Source organism: Platalea leucorodia, assembly GCF_965183815.1.
Source record: "Platalea leucorodia genome assembly, chromosome: 2".
NCBI lineage: Eukaryota > Metazoa > Chordata > Aves > Pelecaniformes > Threskiornithidae > Platalea > Platalea leucorodia.
The window spans coordinates 84,489,570-84,507,804 of NC_138824.1; the positions used below are offsets into that span (position 1 = coordinate 84,489,570).

General features: G+C 51.3%; 1 protein-coding gene across 1 annotated transcript in view; it reads left to right on the forward strand.

The window, feature by feature from the left end:
* RAI2 (retinoic acid induced 2) overlaps positions 1–17,968 on the forward strand; it is a 44,602-nt gene extending 26,634 nt beyond the window's left edge. Inside the window, exon 2 of the mRNA XM_082305036.1 lies at positions 16,141–17,968. Coding sequence (XP_082161162.1) covers positions 16,246–17,910 — 1,665 coding nt within the window. The 5' untranslated portion in view covers positions 16,141–16,245 and the 3' untranslated portion in view covers positions 17,911–17,968. The remainder of the gene's footprint in view (positions 1–16,140) is intronic.
* The last annotated feature ends 267 nt before the right edge of the window (positions 17,969–18,235 follow it).

The window sequence follows — 18,235 nt, forward strand, 5'->3', positions numbered from 1 at the left end:
AGTGTTACTTATTTTGGAGTCAGATGCGTGAAAGTTACAGAGAAGCCTATGAAAAAAAAATATTTTCCTTTTGCGTACATCCTTTTGCAGCATAACAAGGCCTTTTGAAAAAGAGGGGATAACTGTGTATTTAAGAATGCATCGTAATGCAGCCACGCAGAATCAGGAGCATGTAGGCAACCAGGAGATAGTTGCATTTCTGTTCTCCTCAGTGCCTGATTTTGCAGCTTTGGTGGCTTTTTAATGTAAAGGCTGGGCTCTAGTCCCAGCCAAACCCACTCGGTGCCCGCAGCCCACCTAAAGCCAAGGCCTGGAGGAGACACCCATCCTTCTCCAGTGGCTGTATCAGGGACATAGACATTGCCAAAAAGGGCCTTGTTTAACTATATTTAGGTAAACGCTTTCTAGGGCCCCAAAAATTGTGGTTAAGGGGATGCTTCCCGTTGTTCCAGATGCACATTTTGCGTGTTTGTGCGTGTACAAGCAATGCCGGGGATGCTCCAGTAACGACTTTGCCATCAGAGTGCGCTTGCTCCAGCTACCTCCTTAAGCTCTGGTTACACATAACTACTGCTGCTCTGAGAGAGAATGCTTTGGCCAGAACTTCTTTTCCTGGTAACTATTGCCCAAGTCACGACCAGCGTGCAAAAAACAGCCAGAGTCAGCGTTTGGCCGGGCACCAAGCAGCCGCGAGCACCCGTGCCTGTGGCTGCTGGCCGGGGAGAGCCAGGCGCTGGCGGGGCAGGCTGCGGGGCGTCCCTCGCACCCCATAGCTTGCTCAAAGGTGGACCTTTCCACTCCATTTGGTTTTGTGGGTTTTTTTAGACATCGACATCGGCTGTGTTTACACAAAGAAGAAATATACGCTATTGGGAACAATCGGATAATAAACAACTTTTAATTAGCACTGAAGATACCAAGGGACCTAATCCCTCGGTGCCTGTGTAGAGGCCTCCCAAACAGCTGGCCTCCAGCACCCTGTTCCCGGTGCCCCACAACACCGTGCCCAGTGCTGCTGCTGCTGCTGCTGCTGCTGCCACCCCGGGGCTGCTCCTCTTCCAGCCCCTCGGCCTCTCCCACCCTGCGCTGGCGGCTGGGTCCTGGCCAAAGCTTCGTCCCAGAGCAGGGGCCAAATCATCCTTCATCACTGTGAGGACAGGGCAGGGTTTACCAGACGTTCATTGTACGGGGTGACTTTGGGATCTTTGGCGATCTGCCCCGCCTTTAATTAAGTTTTAGTAGCAGTGTGCTCTCCTGCTTACTCTGGCTAGCATTAAGCTGTAAAATTGCTAATGTCAGACAAAAAGTCAATGGAGTCTATTGATCTTGCACGCTTTTGCGGCATGCTGCAGGAGCACATCCACTGGACGTGGAGGACACCTGGGGATGGCAAGATGGGTGCGGGCCGGGGGCCTGCTCCCCATGGCCGCGTACTCCATGAAGCCACGGGCACCAGCGCTGACTTTGCCAGTGGGGTCCTGCCAAGGGCCCTTGCCCAAACGGAGGCAAGTGCCGCACCCAGCAGCCAGCAGCTGGCTGCCATCCCTTGAGGTTACTGGCATTAACCTGCATGAAGTGTTGTCTGGGAAATGGCACCACGTGGAGACGGCCCTATTAGTGGTATGAGGCAGGCAAGGAAGTGCAGCCTGGTCGTTGCAGCCCAGCCTGTCCTCCCCATTGCAAAAGTTGTGGATGCTGAGTTTTGGGCGGCTCTGGCGCTCCCTCAGTGCGGTGCGCATTTTGGCAGGCAGCTCGGCTCCTGGTCTGTGGTCACTCACACCTGCCCTGGTGGCCACCCTTCCCGGTGCAGCCGTGGCCAGCAGCTCTCTGCTCGGTTTCTCAAACTATGGGTCACGACACCTTTTGGGGGAAGATTCGGTTGGGGTCGCAAAGGGTTTGTGCTTGCCAGGGGACAGCTGTCTCCTCTGGTTTGGTTTGTGCTGTTCAGATGTTTACCTAGCTTGGCCAATGGTTTGGCATGTGAGTGCGTCCACTGACACATGGTAAAAACAGAGGTTTTTCTTGGTCACCAGCTTAGCTGTCTGGGCTTCTTTTGCAACCCCTGTTGCAGTGCAGCTCATTCCTGCTGTGCCTCTCGTACTGCAGACTCCTCTGATTTCCCTCAGCTGCCACCCCAGGCAAAGACTGGCCAGCAGTGGCCACCGGGAGCCCAGTGGTCTGGCACGTGCTGCTTTGGCACCCCGCAGACTGCCCGTCCCTGCACATGGGGTGCGTGGCCAGGACAGCCCAGCTGGAGTTTCTTGGGGCGGTGTGGGGCAGACCCCCATTTTGCACAGAGGAGGAGCCGAAAGGTGCAGCAGCCCCTCCGGCAGCCGCTCAGCCCCCCGAGCAGGGAGCAGGTACAGAGACCTGGTGGTGGTGGCCTGCTGGCTGCCCTGCCAGAGAGATGGTGGCGGGCTTGTGCTGCGGCCATCCGCCCTCCTCCTTTGCCAACAGCAAGCTCTTAAATGAGCATGGTTGTTTTCTGTAACACCCCGCCAAGAAAATACTGATTATTTTGTACTTCTTGGGTGCTCTTGCTGTTTCTATCTGCAAGAAAGGGTATCATTTTTGTAGCTGAGCTTGTCTACCAACATATGGATTTGCCTGAGGCAAGACAAGCGTGTGCCGTTTCTCACTACTTATACAGGCTATAGGCAGTTTTTATTCCCTGAAATTATTATGTAGTTAAAACTACTTCCTCCTTTTGCTAATCTCCTAAGCTCTGTTGTGCTCCCTTCTGGTTACTGTCAGGTACTCGCTGCCGCAGGAGCTGCAGTAGTTCAAACCGCCGGTCTCCATCCCTCCTCCTCTGGCCAAACCCAGTGCACCCGTATGGAGCCAGCGGGAGGGGGTTGGCCACCTTGGGGGTGAGAAGTTTAAGGGCTGGAGCGTGGGGATGGAGAAGGTTGGACAGGCACGGGCGGCACCCCAAGACTGTCCCCATTTTGGGGAGCACACCTGGTGGTGGCCCCATCCTGGTGGTTACAGGCATTGGTGTTGATGCCCTTGCGCTGGGTACCCAGGGGTGAGGGAGAAGGGCCACGTGTATTGCCCGTGGCACTGGGGCAGGCGTGGGGTGGGGTGGGTGGTGAAAGCCGGTGCCTAAGGGAAGAGAGGGCTCGAAACGGTTAAGCCTGGGAGCAGCGATGCCGTGGCAGATCCCCACCCCCAGTACCGTACGAGGAAATGCTTAGCTCCAGCTACATGAACGACGTGTCAGGAAAATATATCGTTGCCTGAAACAGAATATACACAAAGCGGGAGAGACAAAAGTGCCCTCGGACCCCCTCGCTTGGAGCTGCCTCCCAAAAGGGCTTCGATGGGGCTGACCTCAGCCTGCTCTTACACTGCTCCTGTATTTGCATTAGCGCAGGAGAGGAGAGGAGACAGCCTCAGGTCCTATTCTCCTGTTATTACAAGGATAAGCTAGGACATGGTACAGCCATGGAGGTTTTTATTTGTGGGTTATTTGTTTGGCTTTCCCGAAGGAAGAGCCTGTGAGAAGTATGTTCTTCCCTGATAGAGCATCACCTTACATTTTCACGGCAGACACGCTGCTCCGCCTGCTGAGCTGGCCTGAAGAATCAAGAAGACTGACAGCAAAAAAATTTACTTCAGAGCTGCATCGGTCTGCTGGCAGGTATTTTTTTGTCTCTTAGTTTTGTTGTTCTTTATTTTTTATTTCCTTTTCTTTGTTGTTGTTGGTAAAGGAACGAAGCTGCGCAGTCAGCTTTCTTCCTTCACGGTTTGCGATCTGCAGACCGAAATTTGGTTCTTTGAAGAACCGACCGTGTGAGGAATTAACACCAGGCTGCAGCCCCATGTGCCCTTCCACGCTGGCGTGCAGGACCTCCTACACCCAGAGCTTCACGGCCGTAGAGCAACGTCAGCTCTCTGGGAGAGCTGAGCCTTAGTCACGCTGCGGAGTGTGTTGCTAAACTGCTTCCTAGGGCTGAGCTGAGCAGCCAAATACAAAATCTCCCGGTCAGATTTATTGGAGTGGCCTGGTGACGTTCCCCAGAGGACTTAGGATCTATGGTGATGGATGACGCCGATCCATTAACTTAGTAGTCTCATCTGGGAAACATGTAATTGTCGTTCTGCATCCTGCAGTTTCCCTAAGTTTTTCTGAACATGTAATAGCACACATCGCAGTGGAAATTGCTGATGAAAAATGCTGCAGTAAGTATGTCAGGGGCTCTATATCCTATGGCAGCGCACTCCTCTTCTGGTACCACGCGGCCATCATTAAGATAGGGGAAGTGATAATAACAAAATTTGGTATTCGTCATGATGTATGTGGTCCCCAAAGGTTTGATGGAAGAGTATGAGCAGGACTGACCTTGTTTCCTCTTGCAGTACGTGTCTGCGAAATTTGTTCATGTTGACTGGTTCACAGTATCAGGAAAATAATATTTACTTTTACCTGCGACAGCAGCACTATTTTTACAGCGCCGGTTGACCTGCCTGCATTTCCTGAAATATAGCCCTTTTTTGTCTGAGTGGCTGGAGTCTGGATCTCTGATGACAAAAAGCATTATTACTTTTTTGTGTATTCTGGGCACAGTTTGGAATAGTGTCACCTCTGTGCAGTACGAGCAGTGTGTCAGTCGGAGCTGGAGTACCCAGCTGGAGAAGACTCCTTTGAACTGGCTGGAAGGTCTCTGTTCATATAGTGTCAACTTAGTAAAATTTGGACGTTAACATTCGCACTTAGACAGACTGTAAGTGCTCTGGCAGCAAGGAAACGTGGTAGACGTTGATGAAACGGGAGGAAAAGGCAGGCTGGAGGAACACAACCACAGGTAGTGGCCAGCAGCTAGACTGAGAGGGAAGGCAGTCCATGCCACCTCAGTGAGTGTGTGTGTCCACTCATCCTCACGAGTGATGGATAATCTGGATTGCAGCGGTAACTGGAATCCAAGCTGAGGTCTGTGCGTTGTGCTACTCAGGTGCCAAAACGGTCGCTGCCCAGAAAACCTCACGGTCAAATGGACGAGGCAAAAGGCATTAGAGAGGAAGCACTTGCAGATTGTAAATGCATGCATGTATGTATGTGCGTGTGGGGCATTTGTAGGTGTCACAAGTAACCTGGACTGTTTAACTGAACAGCAGTAACCTCAGTGACACGGAGATGCAACAAGAGAGATTTTCAGTATTTTCTGTTATTTACATATTATTTGTGGTCAGAGGCATCTATATTTCACAGTTCAGCACGGGGGCTTCTGGGAGGGCTAAATTGGTCTTTGAGGGTGAAAACACATTGAAAACTTGTGAAGTCGTCTTATTATATCTATCAGCGCTGTAATGCTGCACCTCACGCTGGTGTTATCTTGAATTCAGTCAGAAGGCTGACATCTTGTGCATCACGGCACAACGGAGAGAAGAGGTCATTTCTCTGCCTCTCAAAGTCAGCCCAGGAAGCGGTACCGGCCCTGGGGTGAAAGCGAGGGTGTAAAAGGATGCGAAATTCAACGAAAAAATGCTGCAGTTTTCCTCACATCACAGGAGTCCTGCATTTTTCTCTCTCTTTGAAACAAAATCCTTACAGCTGCTTACAAATTTTGCAAGGATGAAAATAAGGGGCTATTTTTGCTTGAAAGTTTTTCCATCCACACGTTTTTAGATAGGGTGGTGCAAGAGTAGGGCAAGTTTGAAATCTGCTGAGGATTAGCACCGTCATGTAGCTGATGAAATGTTGGGCTTGGTTTATCAAAGTGGTAGGGTGGAGGAGAGGGAGAGTCAGCCTAATAAATCTGAAGCTATGAACATAAAACTTGATCTTGAAGTGGCAAGCTGAAGGAGCATTTGGTTACTCATGCCAGTGGAGAGGGATGAAGTATTAAATAACCGCATTTTGCACCAGGGAAAGGAGGACTCCTCTACCCTTTTGCTCCCCAAGCAGCACCCTGATACTCCTGCGCCCTCGGATCTGCCCATGCTCCCAGATGAGACCCTGTCCCACAAGAGAAGAGAAGCTGATGAGTCTGTTTTCGGTAGCTCTTTGGCCCACCACTAAATCTTGTCATTAGGGACAATATTTGTGCCACTGAGAGATCAAAGCTACAGGCAGAAGAAGGGGTTTGCCCTTTCAGCCCACCGTGGCAAGCTGGGTGGCACGTGGCAAGCTGGGTGGCACGCATGCGTGTGGTTAATCACCTGCATGTCCTTACCTGTGGTCTTAGGAGCATTCGTACCTCAATGCTCAAAAAGGGTCTGCGAGCTGGAAAGTTCAGTTTTTTACTTGGTTTTGCTTTTCTTCTCATTATTTATTTATTTAAGCCAGACTATATTAGGACGATGAGAGATTATGTGAAAGTTTGGCTTTCAGTTGATTTAAGATGAGTTATAGAAGTGTCAGGATTTGCTATTCTAACCCCCGTGGCTTCTTCTTCCTCTCTGTCTCAAGAAGGTCTAGAAGCAAGGCAAGTTTAAGGGCAGTCCCCTTGAGGGTGCTGAGGTTAGCCCTATGCTGGCCGTGTCTGCACCAAGAAAAACTGGTTTTTAACTAGAGCTGGCATGCTGTAAGGAGGGAATGGAAAAGGGTTTGCAGCACATCTGAGGGGCTGGGGCTCTCAGGGTGCATGTGGTGGTGGTGGCACCTCACTTCGTTTATGGGTTTTGAGCTGGTGAAGCTGGTTTATTTACCCCTCGAGGGGTACTGTAGCATGCTTCACTTGTGTGGCTAGTTGGGAGACAGCCAAAGCGGTCAAAACCATGCTGGTGTAATGGGGCGAAGTCGGATGTTTTGACTGCAAAAGTGCCGTAGCAGTTTAAAAACTAATTTTAACTTTACCTTACTAACCTGTCGGCTGAGACTTGGTAACTGGTCCGTGAGGGGACCCCATCCTTCATAGCCAGGAGCAAGACAGATTCAGATAAGCAAGAAGAGACAGGCAATGGACGTCGGCCTTTGCCACACTGATACCAATTCTCATCTGGATATTGGAAAAGATCAAATGAATGTAGCAAAAATATCTGAGCCTGGGATCAGTGGAGAGGGTCAGGACAAAATAGCGAGCTGAGTGTCTCTGAGTGGAGAACAAACCTCCGCCGGGGAACTAATGAGGCTTTGAAGTTGTTTCACTGACATCAAACTTGGAAATCCTTTGTAAGAACTGAGATGCTTTAAGAACTGTTTAATAAAGCACTTGACTGGGAAAGGAGCAAATATTTTATCAGGCTGACACTGAGTGCTCTTTGTTTGGGGTTTTGGGGGAAGCAGGGCTGGCAATTACGTTTAATTGGTATCCTTTTCCTCTTGTTATCATTGGTGTATCGATTGCTGGGAAAACAAAATGCATGGTTTTTAAAATTTACTGTAAAGTAACAGCTCTCTTGTTTGTTTTGTTTAGCTCTGTGCTCTCAAAACAGCTCATTTTTCTTTGCTTTGCTGGCGAATATAATGTTTTGATTGAAAATGATACCAAATAATCAGTTAAATGGGATATTTAATGACAGGAAAAATTGTTTAAAATAATTTTTTCCCATAGGAAAATCATGCGCTTTACTTTTCGAGCGTAAGAAGTCTTTTGATGCTGGCGTGAGTCTGCATTCTTCCTATGATCTCACTCCAAAAGTAAACATGTGGGTGCACTGCGTGTTTGAAAACCGTGGAGGTCAAGGTATAGTAAATCTCAGGAGCTCTGATGCAAGAGAGATCCCTAGAGTAAGTCCAGTTTTTCCCTGATACCATTTTAATTTAGACTTTCTTAGACTCTCACCCGCTGCTGGTTTGCCTTCCCCATGGGAAGCTGACCTACTGTATGAGAAGCAGGCCTGGTAGACGAGCCTCCGCAGTGGATATTGTCTGCCGGGACTTGAGGAAGGCCTTTGACGCTGTCTCCCAAAAGATCCTCACAGACAAGCTGTCAAAGTACAGGCTGGATGAGCAGACAGTGAGGTGGATTGAAAACTGGCTGAATGGCCGGGCACAGAGGATGATGAGCAGCGGCACGAAGCCTAGTTGGAGGCCAGTGACTGGTGCTGTACCCCAGGGGTCAATACTGGGTCCGATCCTGTTTAACATCTTCATCAGTGATCTGGATGATGGGGCAGAGCATGTGCTCAGCAAGTTTGCTTATGACACCAGACCAGCAGGAGTGGCTGATACATCAGAGGGTCATGCTGCCATCTAAAGCAACCTCGAAAGGTGGGAGAAATGGGCGGACGGGAACCTCATGAAGTTCAACAAGGACAAGTGCAAAGCCCTGCACCTGGGGGGGAACAGCCTCAGCCACCAGTACGTGCTGGGGCCCAGCCAGCTGCAAAGCAGCTTGGCAGAAAAGGAGCTGGGATGTCCTGGTGGACGCCAAGTTGACCAGGAGCCAGCCATGCCCCCTTGCCGCAAAGAAGGCTAACGGTGCCCTGGGCTGCATGAGTAGGAGTGTTGCCAGCGGGCTGAGGGAGGTGATCCTTCGCCTCCCCTCGGCGCTGGTGAGGCCACACCTGGAGTGCTGGGTGCAGCTCTGGGCTCCCCAGTCCAAGAGGCACAGACATACTGGAGAGAATCCAATGAAGGGCCACAAGGATGATGAAGGGACAGGAGCACCTCTCCTATGAGGAAAGGCTGAGGGAGCTGGGACTGTTCAGCCTGGAGAAGAGAAGGCTCAAGGGGGATCTCATCCACATATAGAAATATCCGAGGGGAGGGTGCAAAGAGGACGGAGCCAGGCTCTTTTCAGAGGTGCCCAGTGACAGGACCAGAGGCAATGGGCCCAAAGAGAAACACAGGAGGTGCCCTCTGAACATCAGGAAACACTTTGTCAGTGTGAGGGTGACCGAGCCCTGGCACAGGCCGTCCAGGGGGGCTGTGGAATCTCCATCCTTGGAGGTATTCAAAAGCTGCCTGGCCATGGTCCCGGGCAACTATCTCTAGGTGGCCCTGCTTGAGCAAGGGGGTTGGACCAGATGACTTCCAGAGGTGCCTTCCAACCTTAACCCTTCTGTGATTCTGAGAAGCAGAGGTGCACCATGGGGCTGAGAGGCAGGGAGGGGAGTGCGGCAGGACTTTCCCAGGAGCGAGCAGCCCTGCAGTTTGTCTTTTGGGGAGCTGCTGGTGAAAAGATGTTCCCCCAGGTCCATGCAGGCAGCACCTCCCCGCTGCAGGTGCTTGGGGCAGGTGTGTGATTGCTGGGTCCCCGATGCACCCATCCCACCATGCTGCTGCAGCCACTGATGTCCCCATCCCGAGGGACTGTGTCATGCTCTGGGAGGAGATATCTGCATGCTACCAGCAGCATCAAGGGAAAGCTGATTTAAACAGATACTTCTGCAGTCACAAAAGTGGTAACTCATTTTCCCCATTTGAAGAGAAATTTGGAGCACAAAAGCTGCAGTGAGTTGGAAGAGCCTGCTGGGTCGAAGGGACGTCACCAAACCGGGTGGCACATGACTCAGCAGTAATTATGGCTGGCAAATTTATATTTGTCCTTCACATGTCAGGTTTAATACATCAGACTTCCGTGCACTGTCTCCGCCTCGGAGTGCGTGTTCAGCTTACTGCAGGCTAAGCAAGCTGCTGCTGTTCAGGCATTTCTGTACTACGCTAAGGGAAAAAAATAAACCACCTTTTGAAAGGTTTTATATTTGGAACCTTGCTGCAAGGTTCTTCCAAGCGTAACAGTTTAGAGACCCCCAGGAACTGGGATGTGCTGTGGGTATGAGAAACTTGAGCATTTGGGAATAGGAAGATCAATCTCCAGTCATTTCAAAGTAGCCCTGTTTTTATAATGCCTGCTTATACGTAATACTATGTACTGCACAAGCGGTGGTCCTTTTGAAAGTAGGAGACCTTCGGTTAAGTGTTGTATCCAGTTATCTGAATAGTTTGCGAATGGAGCAGAGGGAGGGAAGAGGCATCGGGCAGTACGGCGGCGTGTGCTGGCTCCCTTACGCTTGGGGTATGTCACAGTTTGCGCTGCAAATGTAGGGGGTTTTGCGAGGCTTTCAAATTGGATATAAAAATTCACTACAGGTTGAAATTTGTCAGGCAAATGCTCTATTCCTTCCACAGCATTTATCGTCCGTCTTGTATATATTGCCCTTGGGAGTAAAGACACTGGTTTCAGGTCTGTGACAGGATTTTTTTTTTCAGTTGGTCTGATTTGTTTTTAAATGAGAAGAAAGTGAGTTCTCTCCTCCCCGGAATGGATTGCTAACTACAGGCTGTTGACAACAGCAATATAGTTAGCAAATATATGACTCTAACGTGGCTCTTTGCAGGCGATCAGCCTGTGCAATAGGCAGACCGCCGTGGTATTTCTCAGCTGAACGGTTTAAGAGACCGAAGTACGATCAGCCAGGCAAGCTGCTGCATTTCGGGACGATCGTGCTGTGTGCCGAAGCAGTGTATACATATTGTCAATATGTCCCATCTATAACGTGCCATTTTGCGCTGCCGTAATGATTTCCTTTGCCTCTCGTTTCCCCAGGGCTTAACAGCCTGGATGGGAGCCTTGACACAAATAGGTTCGCCTCCCGGAAGGATCCATAATGCAGCGGTGGAAAATAAAAGAGTACCTGTTGCATGAGCTGCGTCGGAGCCTTGTTATTCCTCCGGCGTCTTCTGAAGTAGTCTGATGAGATGCTCTTGCTTTAACTGCTCCTCGGCAGCGTCCAGCTCATCCTCCACGACATAGCTCCTAGAGGGTGAGAAGTAACGCGGGGCAGCACGTAGGTGCGCCGTGAGCTGGGGGCGTTGCGCAGAGGGACGAGGAGCGAAGGCTGCGGGTGTAGCTTTCATACTGGCAGGGATACCCCGCTGTAGCCCTCCCTCCTCTCTCTGGCTGATACCAGAGTGAATCCTGCCCGTCTTTCCAGTGTCTTTCTCACCTTGCCCTCGGTCACTTTTGAATGCTGCCTCCTAAATCTTAACAGGGAGTTGCTGGGTATTTGAGCCAAGGGGGAGACGGCAGGGCTAAACTGGGATGTTTCCATCCCAGTTGTGACCCTTGGAGGGGACAGAGAGGTGCATCCCCAGCGGTATCCCTTTGGTGATGACCAAGGAGGCATTGAGCCCCCTTTCCAGAGGTGCTGAGACTGTGTTTGGGGTCTGAGTGTGAGCCGGCAGGAGAGTGAGGGGCCAGTTGCCTTAACAAACGGCCTGCGGGTCTCCTCCGCTCCGCCTGCCCCGTACCTCGGAGGGGGTCACCGTCAGCGCTCCTGCGAGCAGGGAGGGGACAGGTCCCACCGCCCTCCTGGTGCCTGTGCACCCGGCCGAGGTGTGCGTGGGGGTATCATCAAACGCAGCACCACGAATGGTGAAACACAGGGGGAAAGGTTGGTTCACCATTAGCTGTGAGCTGGTTACTGGTCTGCCCTTTGGTGCCTGAGGATTACACTACTAAAAGGGTATGCGGGATGGCCAGGATTGTCAATCCCAGGTGCCTGAATATGTGAATCAGTGAGAAATGTGAGAGGGAAACACTGCTGAAATCATCTGTGGTTTGCATGTATGGGAGAGCCAACCTGGACGTTATTTGTGCATTAATAGCTCCATGTATTTGGTATATGAAAGCTCACTTTATTCAAATACATTTTTTCTATTCTAGCAACAAGACACCAATAACAATACAGTAAAGCCTTTATTTGTGTATGGCTTGAACTACACAAAACAAAAACTGCAGGATGGAAGACGATTTGTTATTTGTTGGTCTGTGTCAATATGTGTCCTCGTTGCCCATTTGTGTATTTACTGCAGAAGGATGCAGAAAGATGGGTCGGGCTTCGGCCGCCGAGACTGCTGAGGACGAGCAGGACTCAGCCCAGAGCTCCTTAAGAAACCCACGTCTCAGTAGGGCGCAGGCTGGGTGCGTGGTTTCATGGTGCGTCGAGGGCGATGGGGCGTGCGGCCATGCGGTGGCAGGATCAGCCCGACGGGGAGCGGGCTGTGCCGGGCCTGGCGCGGCGCTCTGGTGGGCTGCGTGCCGCCGGGGGTGCTCGGCAGGTCTGCCGCCCTCCCGAAGGGCGGTGGGGTGTCCCCGTCGGGGATGCGCTCGCCACAGCCCTTGTTAGTGGGCTTCTGCAGAGCAAAAATCAAGCATGTTGCTTCTGGCAGGAGGATCGGTGACAGCAAGCAGTGAGTTTTGGCAAAACACTGAAGTCCAAATCCATCCATAATTTTGTCCCCAAGCTGTTCCATTAAGTCAAGATTTCTAATTTTGTTTTGGTTTTGATACTGTGTTTATACCGAAAGGAAATCCAATTTTTCCAGGAGATACTGAGCAGTGCATCCCACAAAGGGGGCACCTGAGACCCTTTCTGTCGTGTGCACAGTATAATTTGCATTCTGTGTCGATAGCGAGCTACAAGCCACGGTACGGACGAGCAAGCGGAGCGCGGGGGTAGCTGCGTGCAGCGCAGTGCGGAGGTCCCCCAGGAAGGCATGCAACAGCCCTGAGAAAAGTCTGTTGCACGGCCATCAGCAGGAGATTAAAAAAATAAGCTGGAGTTATCACCCCGCCTTACGTGGCATTTCTGGAGAGCTAACACACCGTTTCCTCTACAGTTACACACATCATTGCGTGGTGCTGTGAACTTAACTCTTATCAGCACCCCGGTGGGAAAGCCCGGGTTATTTACAATAGGGCTCTTTTCAGTGTTGCAAGCTTCTTTTCAATTAAAACAAACAGCAAATTAAATATTAAATAGATAAGTAGGGAAATGGAATGAATTGATTTTCCCGCACACAGGTGTGGTAGAGGAAACTTAAGGCAATTTCACTGAATTATATTACCTTCATTTGTGTATATTAGGTACATGAAACTTGTTTTAAAAACGGGGTAACTCTGAATACTTTATGTGCAGTGAAGCAGCAATCTTAAAAAAACAAACAAAAAAACAAACTCAGCACATACATACCTCAGGTTGATTTTTATTAAAGGAGAAATATAGTGTAGCTATCACTGTTAATACCAACATTGAAAATTTACTTTAGTTTAAGTCATCTGCATGTTGAGTTACAGTTTTATACCGTGTACTTGGTGTTTGTAGTATAAAAAAGGAGTCCAGGAACTACAAAACACCTCTTTGGACAACTTCAAGCTGTCTCTTGATCTCAGATCTTCAAACATTTCTTCTTTTGAGGCCTGGGGACTTGGATCCTCTTCACTCTGTCTGCTTGCTGACCTTGATAATAGGTGTGTAGTGTGGTACATGTTTAGCAGGCCTGGGATTGCCTCCCGGGTGAAACCAAAAATTGCATTACAGGGCGGAGGGGGCAGTTGCGCTGGGACTCCGCTGTACCTGGCCGCCAGCTACTGCCAAGCTGCAGGCTGCGGGCAGGATCATGAAATATTTTTAAGTGTGTGTGTATATATATACGTTTGGGGTTTTTTTTCTGTAGCTATCACATGCTCAAGAAGCAGGTGCACTGGACATAGGGAAAGGTACGCTTCCATGTAGGAAAGGTGAGAGGGGAAAAAGCCCACCCCAAGCCGATAAACATGGGTCAAGGGCTGCACGTCACGTTTCTCTCCTTCTCCTTCCCCTCGCACGGTGGGGCCCACCCAGAGGCAGTGTAGGACTGCGAACTCAACAATATAGATTTATAGATCCCAGAAACATAGAGGATTGAGCGTGGAAAACAATATTTGACTATGCTTTAAAAAAAAAATACAAAACCAACCAACCCCATAGGCATTTCTTCAAGGTATCTGATGGTGACAGATGAGCTCTTCTTCCCCTCATCTAGATATTTCCTCTGCCTCCAGCCCTGTCGCTTCTTAAAGCAGCAATGGGGGGATTTTATTATGTTTTGTACTTTCATCTTCGGCGGTGATCTGTCTCTTTCTCCCCGGGTCCGTACAGCATGCTAATCCCTCAAGTCTCTTACGCAGCATGATTTTCATCTTAATTTTTCTGTTTCTCGACGTTAAATGGGTTTGCCAGGGGAACAGGGGGTCAGTTCCTGTCCCCGCCAGGTCATTAGTTCCCTATGAAAACACGGCGATCTCGCGCGTCTCAGGCAAACAGAAACATGGGGAAGAGCCGGTGTCATGTGCAAAGCACTCGGCTGTGCTGCGGCAGCTGGAGGAGCAAAGATGCTGGTGTGCGCTGCAGAGACCACAGGGCTTTAAAACGGGCATTTGAAAAAGAGGGAGGGAGAGATTATATAAGAGCAGTAGAAAATAGCTTTTTAATTCCTTAACAGAAACGACGACGTCTATTTTTTTTCGGCTTGAATCTGCTGAGCAGTCTCCTCATTGTCTTTATTTTTAGAAACAATTGCTCTTCTTTTTTTTTTTTTCCTTTTTTGAAAACAAGACTGGCCCAATTTTTTTGGTACTGATACTTGTCACTTTCTGAATAAGGGATTTGATTTTTGCTCCTGTTTTTCAGTGCCTGGGCATCGCTGCCTGCCTGTAATCTGTCTTAGCCGAGGCTGGAAAAGGAAACAAAAAAAACCCTCAACCCTGTATTTGTGAATGTTTTCTGCAGAACATTTCATGAGATGAGAAAAATCCGGAATTATTCTCCATAAGCCAGCAGCAGGAGGGGAAAAGAAATGACTCATCTGTTTACTTTTAAAAACCCTTTTTAAGAACTCAAACGCGCCTGATAAATTATTAGCATTTTACCCAGCCAGCCTCCACTATTAACTCCCGACATTTCTGTAGTCTTGCACTCACCGTGGCATCTCGCTGCCAAATCCAAGGATTTACAGGTCTCAGGAGAGACTCGGGAGATTTCCCGCTTCCCTGCCTTGGCCATTTTTTAGCCTTTGTTCATGGGGTCTGCTTATTTTTCCCCTTTTCCCTGTCCCCTCTTAGTCTGCAGGTTCATCAGTCCTACAAACATCTATGCGAGCAAATCATTTCTGTAAGTGCCAGAGCCGGCGGAGCTCTTCGTGCGCTCTCAGGCACGGACGCATCCCCAGGCTGGGATCCCCACCCATCCAATTTCGGAGTGGCGCTGCCCTTCCCGTCACCCCAACGCCAGCGTGCCTGCGGGACGCGGGGAAGCGCCTCGCTCCCACCGGCCCGGCCAGCCGGGCGGCGGCGATGGCGCACATCTCCTTCGTGGGGAGCGGGATTCGGCTGCGTGCAGGTGAAAAATGTAAATTTGGGGTGCGCCGGTGCTTTCCCATGGTAACGGAGTTGAAAGTGGACAAGTTTCCATGGTGATTATTACTAGGGCAGGATGCACCGCGCGCTTCGGGAGAGGCACGGGCGGTGCCAGCCGGGGCGGCCAGCCCCCAGCCAAAGTCTGCCGGCGGCAGCTCGCGGGGCAGAAATTATTTATCCTCCTGAATAAATGGACGCGCAGCGCCATTAGTTTGCTGCTTTTTTTTTTTTTTTTTCAGAGGAAGGGGATGTTAATCTTTTTAGGAAATAGGCTGCAAATTTCACTGCGATCATGAATAGAAACCATCTCTGCCCTTTTTTAACTGCCATTTGCTAGGTTAATATAAAGGGTTGTGCTGTCAAAATAAATTTGAAGTTGCTTTGATTTTATTTTTTTATTCTTCGTGTCTTTTATGACTCAGGTGCCTGGTTCACATGACCGTCTCTATCTAGCTCTGTGGCAGGGCAAATGTCGGGGTTTGGTTTGGGTTTGCTCCTTTCTCACCCTGCACACGGCAGTTTCGGAGGTGCTGTACGCAGCGTGCAGCACTCGCCTGCTTGCCTTTAGTAAATCCCACTGGGACAAAAAAGGGACGAGTATTTTAGGGGAAGCGAGGACCCTTCTGGGCAGAACATTTCTTAGCCACGTTATTTTTAGAAATGTTTGGCTGTGGGGTTTTTGTTGAGTTAAAAACAGCGTGCTGTCGCACGGCTCTGCCGTGCACTGTCATTTGTTTAAAAATGTGAAACGGACGGCCCGAGTCCTTCTCTCAGGCTGCGTACTGGGGGGGGTTGGCTGCAGGCAGCCCTCGAGGCCTTTTAAATTATCTGTGTTTACGGCTAAATATAAGTTCCTCAAAACTCTTCGTACAACACTCATGGATGTATGTATATCTAGCATCTCCATATATATATATATATACACACACTACCCTGTATTATGGAGCCATTAGCCTGAAGCGTGGAAACGTTTAACGGCTTTTCTTTGACGATGGGGTCTTTAAAGGCAATTGCAAATATTATTTTAAGGAGGAGATTTATGTGGTGCCTAAAATATGTTTCTGGTTTGCAGGCCAAATTATGTCCATGCCGATGCTCCTGGCAGCCCAGAGCCGCCGTGGGTCTCGCTGACGGCGATGTAGAGGCGGCGCCGGCAGAGCCCGAGAAGCCCTGTGACATGGAGGAGCTGTACAAGGATGCCCCAAACCTGCCCATGGACGTCACCAGCTCGCCCTCGGCGATGGCCAACAACAAGCTGGAGAACGGGGTGGCCCAGCTGATCACAGCGGAGGCCTGGAACATCAACTCGGCCGACCTAATGAAGAAGGCCCTGTCCCCGCTGGTGACCGTCCCCGCGCCCTCCATCCTGACACCGCCGGCCGAGTCGCAGAGTGGGGTGGCCCTGAAGGTGGCGGCCACTGTGCTGCAGCCCATCTGCCTGGGGGACAGCCCCGTCGTCCTGCCCATCCACCTGCAGGTCGCCGGCAGCGCCGCCCCGCAGATGCCAGCTACCAACGCTGCCACCCCCTACGTCATGACCAGCCAGGGCCCCGTCCCGCTGCCCGTCCTCCTGGAGCAGCACGTCTTCCAGCACCTGAACTCGCCCCTGGTGCTGCCCCCGGGGGCCGCCTGCCCCGCCAGCCCCCTGCACGCCGGCCTCTTCCCCGGTGCCGCCGCGCCCGTCGGGCAGCCCCAGCTCCTGGACCCTAAGCCCTCCGGCCAAGCCCAGGAGCCCGTCCTGCCCCCCGTCTTTCAGACACCAGGGTTCGCCGCCGTCCTTCAGGACCTGTTTCCCTCGCAGGGAGCCCTGGGCTCTACCCCTTGCCAGCCCCCGCCCGACTACACCACCCTCCCGCCCCAGGCCTTCAGCTCACCCCTCTCCCCGCTGGTGCCCCCCGCCACGCTGCTGGTGCCCTACCCTGTCATCGTGCCCCTGCCCGTCCCTGTCCCCATCCCCATCCCTGTCCCCATCCCCGTGCCCCACGGCGCCGAGTCCAAGGTGGCCCCCGACCCGCCCAAGCCACCGCTCTTCACCCCCCACTCCTGCAAGGGGACCCAGACCCCCCTGGAGAAGGAGGAGACGAAGCCCTTTGACCTCCTCCACCCACGGGAGTTTCCCCAGCTGAGCCGCCACACCGTCATCAAGATGGGCGGCGAGAACGAGGCGCTGGACCTCTCCATGAAAGGGCCGCCCGTGCCCCGGGCCAGTGAGGCCGCCCCGCCGCCACCGCCTGAGGACGGGGCCCTGGACCTGTCCCTTGCCTCCTGCCGCAAGCCGGGGGGACCCCACGGGGAGGCGGCCAGCACCGGTCCCGCCGCCCCCACCGAGGCTGGCGTTCACCCTGCGCCGGACAAGCTCCCCGGCCCGGCCGCCCCCTTCGCGCCCTGCAAGCCCCAGGAGGCGTCGGGCAAGGCGGAGGGCAGGGCGGCAGGCGGCGGGCCGGCCGAGCTGCTGCGGCAGCCGCAGAAGTGGTTGGTGGAGCAGGCGGGCAGGGCGGGCTGCGAGCCCAAGGCCGGCAACAACATCGAGATCGTCAGCACCTCGCAGACAGCCAAAGTCATCGTCTCCGTCAAGGACGCCGTGCCCACCATCTTCTGCGGCAAGATCAAGGGCCTGTCGGGGGTCTCCACCAAAAACTTTTCCTTCAAAAGGGACCTGCCCCAGGACTCGGTGCTGCAGTGCTACGATGTGAAGAGCCCGCCCGAGCCCCGCGACAGCACCGAGGCCCTCAGGAAACCCGTCAAAAACAGGAGCGTAAAGCTAAAGAAAATGAACTCGCCGGAGATACATATTCTTCCAATCAAGAAGCAACGGCTTGCTGCCTTTTTTCCAAGAAAGTAAATTATGGGTTTTTAGAATTTTAAGATTATTATGAGAAGAAGAAGAAAAAAAAATAATAAAAAAGATGCACTTGGTTTTAAACTCATTTAAAACTTTAAACTATCTTTGTAAGTTATTTTTGGGGGAAGGGGGAGAGGATCGGATGTAGAGTTCCTATAAGCTGGGTTGTTTTTTTTTTTCTTTCTTTTTTTTGTTATCGAATTTTGACTTTTCATGGGAAACTGAATAAAAAGCAACCTATTTTTCAAGCAGATTGCACATTTTGCAGCTTTAATGGAGTAATGGATGAGTCAGAGGGGTAAGAGCTATTTTCACTGCCATAAAG